At 44.5% G+C, this 9,760-nt stretch overlaps 1 protein-coding gene across 2 annotated transcripts; it reads right to left on the bottom strand.

Moving 5' to 3' along the window:
- Positions 1-1,453: 1,453 nt before the first annotated feature.
- LOC119453300 (proline-rich proteoglycan 2-like) lies at positions 1,454-9,703 on the bottom strand. Of its 2 annotated transcripts, none has more exons than XM_037715337.2 (4): positions 9,547-9,703; positions 6,202-6,423; positions 5,311-5,540; positions 1,454-3,818 (listed from the first exon to the last, which is right to left on the bottom strand). In XM_037715337.2, exons 2-4 carry the CDS (start codon positions 6,421-6,423, stop codon positions 3,713-3,715), a joined length of 558 nt encoding a protein of 185 aa, XP_037571265.1. In that variant the 5' UTR covers positions 9,547-9,703; the 3' UTR covers positions 1,454-3,712. The 2 variants fall into 2 exon arrangements, with proteins under 2 accessions (XP_037571265.1, XP_049523706.1); XM_049667749.1 differs by lacking the exon at positions 9,547-9,703 and adding an exon at positions 9,297-9,426.
- Positions 9,704-9,760: the final 57 nt, after the last annotated feature.

Genomic DNA, 9,760 nt, shown 5'->3' on the forward strand with positions numbered 1-9,760 from the left:
TTGTACTTTGCACAAGATGATATATGGCAGAGACCTTGGGCTCCGATCCAATCAAATAAATTCATGTCACTTAAACAATTCTGGAACAAAGGCCTTCTTTGACAAACCCTTACAGGCCCCTAATGTTCCCTGTAATGATTTCTCCAGTGAAACTTGAAAGAAAGCCATGTAGAGATGCAAGAGAAATCAACGGAATGTTTAAATCCTTGCATCCGGCACAATTTATAGCATATAGTGTACTTATGGCTATTTTTATTGGACGCGAATATGTCGCCTAACCGTAAATGGTGCGAAAAATAATTTCATTATAGAATGATGTGGAACATTCTGTAAAGTAAAAGCTTCACTAACCTGGACAGAAGAGGTGGGACTGCAAAATTTTTTGTCAAATTGACGTGTGCATTTGCTTTGAAGTCCAAGTAAAAAAGTCTTTGTATTAGTGCACTTGCCAGAACTGATCAGTTTTAAAAAATTGCATCAGTATCAATAGAAGTAGAACCAGAGATCTGGCTCCAGCGAAACTGATGTCGAAGTTTCAATACGAAAAAAAAAGAATGGCAGGATCTGTGAAGATGATTGCTTAAATTCAGCTAAAGCTTTTCGTTTGTTTTTGCAAGATAGTTTGCAGCAAAAAAAGAGCAAAATGAGGCAGTATCGTTTCGAGAACTTGCAGTTTTCTTTGGAGAAACAAAACATTTTTTGTTTGCCATGTTCTTTGGTGCCACCAGTTTTATACTAAACATTAGCAGCAAAATGTGGCACTAATGTCTGCCTGCACTGCCTGTACGGCTTTTCAACTAGCATGTGAATGATGGATAGGACTTGCCAACTCTTTGCAGCTGCTAATGACCCTAATTACTAATTCTCAAATCAACCTTCTTGAAGCTTTTTGTCACAAATACGTTATGCATGGATAACAAGTATCTCTCTGCTTCTAGTTTCTACCATTCGAGGATTTTCAGCACATTTGAAACCTATATTAGAATATACAAATTGCAAATGGTGCCAGTTACTGAACATTTAAATGACCAACAACTTTGTAATTTATGCACTGCAAGTTTTGCAACTAATTAATGAATTAAAAATTCATTAGGCTGTATCGGGGATGTAGCTGCAGTGATGTACTTCTTGTGTGTGCTGCAGAGTATGTAGACAAATCCATTGCAACAGCTACCACATTCTGCTGCCAAGTTCAATATTTAAGCTGAACATGGACGTTTGTAATTAGTCCGATCTGCTGCAATTTCGGAAAAAAAAAACAAATGCTTTTGTTATTCTATGAATATTGTGTTCATTGAGTGCTTATGTCCTTTGCATGATCGCACAGCAACGTTTGTGTTCTGAACAGCATGCAGATAGAAGAAAAAAACGTTGCCATCCTTTCCAAGTTTGAGCTCTACTTTGGAATGTTTGTCATTCGTCAAACGAGTCAGTAACCATAAAGTGATGAGGCTTGTCTGAGCATGCAACAAACATGTTTATTGTTCCCTGTGGCATATGCTGGACACAGAATCCCTTTGCGCTATCGGATAGCATCACATCTACAACTGTGTTGCTTAAATGCCACTCGTCAACTTTTATAATTGTGTGCAGTTTTGGTGCAAAAGCAAGAGTTCGTGCTTTGCTTGGTGCGCAAACTTTTCCATAATTTCAAGTGCTCCCCGGAAACAGACTCGCGCTGGCATTTTCTCGATTGCTACGTATTTCCGAAATAAGTAAATGTGTGTTTTCGTGCACATATTGCCATAGATTTCATTGTGAACTACTTGCACAATCTACAGCCTCCGGCATTTTTAACCATATAGCGCGAGTGTCGATCATGCGTCATTTTAGCGTCTTTAAGCAGCGACACCGGCAGAAGTACTCTCAAGCGCACTAAGCAATCCTGTGCAAGAGTCATCTAATGCGATGTTCCCTTCAGGACGACGCAAGACCATATTGTAGTGTTTCGCACGATATAGGTAAAAATATGGGAGGCTGTACTCGCCCCCCTCAAAGCATTCCTATACATTTTTTTTTCTTTGGATTCAATTAAATTGACCAGGCATTTAGGCAACATTCACAATCATCTGTGAGTCTTGCAAACATGCTGCGTGCTTTTATTAAGTTAACAGATCTATAGTTGTGAGCCAAGAGAGAAGGTACCGTTTGGTAGCAAAATTGATACAATGCATGTAAACTCCAATCCTTGAAGACAACAGCAACAACGATCATACATTGCCTTCCTTTTTTTTTTACGACAGAGTTAACCATGCTTAATAGCTTCTGACAAGAGACAACACAGAAACAACTCCGTAAACGACCCTCAACGAAGTAATAAACATCAAACCTTTCCAATGCAGTGCCAACACAAACTCAACAATCCTTTCCTTCTACACAAACCTAAGCAGCACAGAGCTAGGCCAGTATTGGTGCAACATGAGTCATATTGGCATTTTAATGGACAATGATGGCCCTATGCATTGCTGGCCTCAAAGGATTATGTTGGTCCAACATTGGCCCTGCATTTAGTGCTGCATGGCAACTTTCCTGCATCACTGTCTCTGAGGAGATTCAACAGTTCACCATTCCAAACTGTCTACACCATGCTTCAAAAGCCATGGCAGATAAAACATGCATACTGCTATCTTCAACACATTCTACACCAACAGCGTGTGTATAATATACCTACTCAAGCACTTTTTAACACACTTGCTAGCAATGTGTCGCAGGCAAGAAATGGGAATGGTCTACATGGGGGGTGGTCTATTAGTGGACATCTGCAATGCATGCGTGGTGGAATGGGATTTTTCTTTTTCTGTATAGAGGTTTGTATCACATAGACTGTAGAATCTTACAAACATCAACAAAAAACTGAGTTAGCCACCGTTGAGTCCCACGTGTTATAAGGGGTGACCAAATGCCATTGCCAAAATGACAAGTCGGGACCAACTCGCAATGAACGAGATTTTTTTAATTATATATATTCTTTGCAAATGAGAATACTTCCATACACAAATCACAATATAAGAACAGAAATGAACACCTATCACCATTTTTCCAGACTACTGAACACTTGTTTCTACAAAACTAAATGGCCAGCAGCACTCCTTTGCAGGTTGCGCGTTAATTTAAATGTCGGTCGGCAAAATCAATCTGGCATACAAATTCATTCGTGCCAGCATGCTGACGATACTGAACACTTGTCTACATAGGACTGCCTTTTTTTTTTCTTTTGTTAAAGAAGTATTAATACTGGATTCAATGACTATCAAAGAGTTAAAACGAACACTTCTTCGCCACCCCGCAATGCGTGGGACCCAAGATCTCCGAAGTAAATTCCAACTTTCCGGGGAAAAGTCTAAAAGTGTAGAGATATCATAACAAAATATACAAAAAACTCTGTTGTGTACTTATACAAGTTATTAGCGCCTACCTAGAGTATATACCTTTAAAAACCGCTCATGGATAATATAATACAACCAAGTAGCTCTTCGGTAAGCGCAGCAGGAACTTATGGCTAATGCCTGCTGCGACGGAGAGGAAGAATTTATAGCAGTCAACACAAACAAGAAAAAAAAATTAAAGAAAAAAACTGGGCGGTGGATGAGGGCGCAATTGGAGACAGCGGCCATTTAAAAAATGGTGGTGGTGGTGATGGCATGCATGGATGGCACGTTTGCCGCAGCGGACTTGGTTGACCAAGAGTCGGTCGAGGGGGCTCGGTTGCCGACTAGTCCGTCAGCCAACAGCAGAACCACGTCAGGCAGCACGTGCCCAGGCAGCACTTTGCCAGGTCGTCCATGCGACTCGTCTCCTGGGTCTGCTCGCGGACGACACTGTGCAGAGGAGGCAGAGTTTATTTAGCCAGAGGAGACAGCATTTATTCATTGATTTCATCATCATCATCAGCCTACATTTATGTCCACTGCAGGACGAAGGCCTCTCCCAGTGATCCGCAATTACCCCTGTCTTGCGTTAGATTATTCCAGCCTGCATCTGCAAATTTAATTTCATCACCCCACCTAATTCTCTGATGTCCTTGACTGCGCTTCCTTTCCCTGGGCACCCACTCTAACTCTAATGGTCCACTGGTTACCTGCAATGTGCATTAAATTACCTGCCCAACTCCATTTTTTCCTCTTAATGTCAACTAGAATATCGGTTATCGCCGTTTTCTCTCTGATCCACACCGTTCTCTTCCTATCTCGTAACATTACGCTGAACATCTTTTGTTCCTTTGCGCTTTGCGTGGACCTTGACTTGTTCTTGAGCTTCTTTGTTAACCTCCAAGTTTCTGACCCACATGGTAGCACTGGTAGAAGGCAAGGATTGTGGACTTTTCAACGACAGTGCTAAGCTCCGAGTCGGGATTCGGCAATGTCTGCCGTATTCACTCCAACCCATTTTTATTCTTCTGTAAATTTCTTTCTCATGATCAATGTCCCCTGTGATTAATTGACCTAGATAAACGTCCTCCTGCACAGATTCTAGAGGCTGATTGGCGATAACGAATTCTTGCTCCCTTGCCAGGCTCATGAATATAACCTTTGTCTTCTGCATGTTTGAATAACCCTGCAAGAACACTTATAGCCCGAGAAATTGTATTGTCCAATTGATTGATTGTTGGAGGTTAAAGGAGTGCTGACATGTATTTTCGAAGTTTCAGAAATTCGGCCAGCTCACCTCTTGAACATAAAAAGATTACACTTAGCAAGTATAAACGCTGGAAAGTACTTAAGTGATATATAAATTTGGTCTCAAAATGCCGGACTTGGCGCCATCGGCGTTATCGTGACATGCTGATGTGTAGCAGCAATAAGGCCAGGTAAGATGATATTCATAAGAGTACCAATAGGAAGAGGGCTGCGCACGTTTCTTCTGTGCTCTCATATGACAGCTGCAGTTTGCAGGAATAGAGAAGCCAGTGTTTCACAACGACATGGAGCACTGACCTTCGGGGTACTAAATAACTCGTTTGTCGAAACAAGTATTGTAGTAAACAATATATTTAGGCTGCTGTGATGCTTGCCAGAATTGTTTCCCTAGGGTTGAGAGGGCATGAACCCAAATTTGAGGCAGAAAAGGAAAAGACAAGTACAAAATGTCACGTCAATACTTCGAGTTAACGTCCTAAAGAAACTTCCTAAAGAAACTTACGAGGCTATGAGAGGCACAATAGAGGACTGGCCTGGATTAACTTTCTTAACCTGCCCCCCCCAAATTCAGTAAATGAGCAATTTAGTTATGAAGCATTATCTTGCACACACACGGTGGCCATGGTCAAAGTGGTCTATCCAGGATGTCTCCAATGGGTGAGTTGTCACTTACACTGTGTTGGCCCCAGGGTAACCCGTTGCTCCATAGTATCCCTGAGTGCCGCCTGGAGGCGGAGCAGGTTGTCCGGGGTAGTAGCCTCCAGGCATGGGTTGCTGTGTGGTACTATTGTAGTAGCCGCCACCAGGGAGCCCTGGCTGACCACCGGACGGGTAGTACCCCGTGGGCGGCACCATGCCAGGCTGACCCGTGGGCACATAGGTTGACCCCTGCTTGACGTAACCCTGCAGGGCGAAGGCCAGACAGTGCACGCCATGCGTGCAGTGAGCACCGTCGCAAGAGTCGCAGTATGCCTGACACTTTATGGCCTTAATACTCAATGTCTCTCAACCTTTTCGAGATGCAATCGCCTGAAGTGACAATCTCTCTATTTGCGTGCAAACATATATACTAAATGAGTGCTAATTTGGGCTGGTTGGTACATGTTATAGCTAATATTAATAACGGCACATAGGATTAACGGAATCTCGGAGTGCCTTCCAGAATGAATGTCAGCGCTTGTCTGTTCATTCAGTTTGTCTTGCATATTATGTGTTGTTACTCCTTTTAGCTATATATTATAACGCTTATAGATAGGGAAAGGGAAATTGAGAAGCTGCAAACATGTTATGTCATAGCCATGCAACATAGAGGTGTAATCAATCCATGCAGTTGCCCAATAGCAGGCCAATAGCAATATGTGACACATCACAACACTGGTCACGAGAGAGGTCACGTGACTGTATGACTGCCTATGAAGAGTAGGTCAGGTGGCTCTAGTTACGTCTCGCCAAAGCCCCAAGTAAGCCGCATCAATGAAGCCTAGTTTTGTAGACTTAGGCTGTCTCAATTTGTGCTGATGTCTGCATCGCTACCTGCTGGGAGATCGGGTAAGTAATGCGTTACCTGAGCGGATGGGTTGAAGACTGTGGCCTGCGGCTGCTGTGGTTGAGGTGGTTGAGGCTGCTGCGGTGCCGGCGGCGCTGATATCCATCCCGGCTGCGGGTATCCGTCATTGCCAGCTTGCGGATTGTACGGTGGCGGGGGATCGTAGGGCATCTGGGGAAATGATGGCTGAGGGGGAGGGTAAGGTGCCTGGTGGGGGTAAGGGACTTGGGGTGCGGACATCTGCAAGATAGTTGAAGAATGCAAGATCACTATATGCGAATAAATTTCTTTTTTAACCGGGCAATGAACAAAGTACAGTGGGACAAAAAAAGTTTACGCAGCGCAGGACTTGTGAAAATGCTGCTGAACTCCAGTGAAGCCTGAGCACATGGCTTCAAATTCCGATAGTATTTTGAGTGTGGTAGCCTTTGCGACCTACATATAATCAATTAAATTAAAGACGCCACGCCTTAGCAGAGCAGAAATTCACATTTACCATGAAACATGTGTGCTGTAAATTTCTGTTGCTGTAGGATGGATAGGTGGACTAGTTGTTAATGCATTATTAGGAAAACTTAAGAGCGCTATAAACACACAGGACGTAGAAGAGGAACCACCACACTCCACACACGCTCGTGTGGTGTGTGTTCCTTTTCTACGTCCTGTGTGTCTATAGTGCTCCAAGTTTTCCAATTCTGTTGCTGGCAGTACATGCTTAAAAACAGTACAACCTTCAGCCCTTCAACTGCCACTCCCAAGATAACTTCGGCATCCACTCCTGCACAACCTCTGCCACTTCCGAGTATACTAGTTCTGTGTTTTCAGCGCACTCCATGCCTCAACAGAAGCGAATTGTGCAAAAACGAACATAGCGTGCCTGTTTTGCCATCTATGAAGAAGTCATCTAAACAGATAAAGAACTTGCAAGTTAAATTTCTGACAAGTGGAGAAATGTCTCGGTGCTCTGTCGCTGTCTTTGCGGGGTAGCCATGGCAAACCAGTGCATCAGGTTCGACCATTTTTTGACAGACAAAGAGGTTTATAAACTGCCGATTAATTTTGAACCGGAAGAAACCGACGAGAGAGAACCAGTTCCTACGTTGCAAGAAATGTCCGCTAAATAAACAAGCGAGAAAAACTCGGCAGGGTTTGAGGAGCAGTCGGAATAAGGTCTGTCATTCAAAGGGTTAGGGTGAAACAGTTGTAATGAAGAAGATGCGTTTCTGGTCTGTTTCTGTGCGAGAGATCAGAGATGGTGTATGGCTGGAACTGCCTGGGTTTGCAATAATCCTAATCAATGTTGCGCACATATCCCTTAACACCACTCGCATGATACTTGCCTGTCAAGAATGCCATCTATATCTTGCCGCGCCATAGTGTTCCCGACAGGAAATCAGCAAGCGCAGAGCATTAAATGAAATGGCACACGAGGGATGATTATTATTGCAGACAAACTTAAACCTTGAAGGGTGTACTAATTTTTTGCAGAGCGGAAGCACTAAGTTTATACCACTTGGCATAAGTCACACAATAAAATTACACTATTTTCATGCACACTCCCTTTCATTAATATTGTGCCGTGTACATCAGCGCCAGTACAACACAGCTGTGCATAGCATTATTGACAAGAGTACAACCTGTGCTGCATAACAATTTGCAACCGTTGGGGTTCCACCTTGCCCTGACCAATAATTGTCATCTGGCATGCCTTTCCATTCTTTATTGACTTTAAAGTCACGAACGGCATGCGCGTTATCAACGTGACGTAGCAACATAGCATTCTTGACAGGAAAGTAGTGAGTGCCGAGTTTTCAAAGGAAACGCAAGTCTGACACATTCTTAAAAAAGTTTGCACCCTTTGAGGGGTTATCTTGTCCCACAACAACAATCGTTATCTGCCTTGCTTGCCTTTCCGTTTTTGAAAACTCGGCGCTCGCTACTTTCCTGTCGAAAATGCTATGTCACGCTGAGAATGCACACGTGACCTGGAAGTACCGGGCTCGCAGCGTTAAAGAAAGGAAATGCGGGCAAGATAGATGACAATTATAGTTGTGGGACAAGATAAGCCCCAAAGGGATGCAAAATTGTTTAAGAGTGCTGCAGCTGATTTTTGTTTGGGATCAAGATACGCCCCAAAGGGTGTAAACGTTTCTGGTTTACGCCTCAAATGGTATAAAGTGCTTTTAGAGTGCACTCGAACAAAGTTTACACCCCCGGGGATGTATCTTGAACTCGGGAATCCCTGCGACATGCCAAAAGACGATGCCTGGCGGTTGAGAGTAAACGAGATACGTAAACAGTTCTGTGAAGGCCGCGTCCGTGCGCGCGAGCGAATGCATTGCGACAGCGAGACCGTGAGAAACATCGAGGAATGACAAAACTGCGCGCCATCCCAGGCTTCGTAGCGCAGAGGATAGTTTAGTTTAACCGTCCGCGTTTAACCGGCGACTTTGATCAGATTCCCTAAGTCACGTGCGTGATCCCTAGTTCCGGCGCCTGCATTCATACGGCGGCGAAGTGAGAAAACGGGAAATCCCCTGCACTGACACTCGGGCATGGCCCGCGGCTTATCAAACGCAAATCAAGAGGCTCGCAATTCCTCGGAGAAGAACGAGCGTACGTGGCGTGGTCCATTCGTTTGAGAAACTGTTGACAGCAAGCTATTGCCCCAAGATAAAAAGAGGCCTTGGGTTCAACAATTACACCCTTCCGTTCAATGTACGCTGCTTTCTGTGCTATATTTTTACCCATTTGAGCACGAGTCGGAGTGATAGCGCTCAAAACGGCAAACGATTATGCACGAGTGTGCTGAAAGCGCTTAACTCTACACAGACATATGCATACAGAAACAGGAAGGGAATCTAGACAGCCTCGAGCAATGGCCACTGCCGTTAACTGCGATACTACAGACACAACAATGCGCCCCTGAGTCAGCTGACAGTTTCACTCCGCGTTCAAGAGATCAACTTGACATGACATATGGGATGCCCGGCAGAACGTATCGATTAGAAAGAACCATGCCCACAGAAAGCGCCCTTGCTACGATGTTACGTTGTGAAATTTAAGAATGAACACCGCTAACGGAATCGGCACTTGCATGAAAATTCACTCACGGCTCCACGTCCAGCGTTACCGATAGGCTGTCACCGAGCGCTCTGCCGAAAGCGCGAGATTATTTAAAGAGGTCAGGGGGCACTAATCGCGGCGTAGTAGTCAGCAGGCGTCGCTGACCGCTACAGCTACATGAGGATTGATCGTCAGCAGATATAGGATACGCGGAAAAAAACGGCGCGGTAGCAACGGCATGCGACGGCCGGTGGTACGATGCTAACAGCTAAAGAAAAAGCGAACTCGAACGCTTACTTTTTCGGGGTGTGTCGGCTCCAGGTTTGAGCCCGAATTTGACAAGCTTGGTAAAACAACACCTTCGACACTAACGCCAGAGGCTGAAGATCACTGCCGTTGACTGCATAACGCAACCAGCCATGATGATGGTGGCCGCCCCTTCGGTGACGTCACAATGCAAGTTGCCATGGAAGCGGGAGCACGCGGGCCTAACGCAAAAAACAAATACCCC

This window comes from Dermacentor silvarum, chromosome 5 (assembly GCF_013339745.2).
Source record: "Dermacentor silvarum isolate Dsil-2018 chromosome 5, BIME_Dsil_1.4, whole genome shotgun sequence".
In the NCBI taxonomy this organism is placed as follows: domain Eukaryota; kingdom Metazoa; phylum Arthropoda; class Arachnida; order Ixodida; family Ixodidae; genus Dermacentor; species Dermacentor silvarum.

Bases quoted from the DNA above. Each gene is read 5' to 3' on its own strand.
- LOC119453300 (XM_037715337.2), bottom strand. From the start codon at position 6,423: ATGTCCGCACCCCAAGTCCCTTACCCCCACCAGGCACCTTACCCTCCC. The intron at 5,541-6,201 runs GTAACGCATTAC...TTCGCCCTGCAG, and splicing joins TCTTCAACCCATCCGCTCAG to GGTTACGTCAAGCAGGGGTC. The intron at 3,819-5,310 runs GTAAGTGACAAC...TCCTCTGCACAG, and splicing joins TACCCTGGGGCCAACACAGT to TGTCGTCCGCGAGCAGACCC.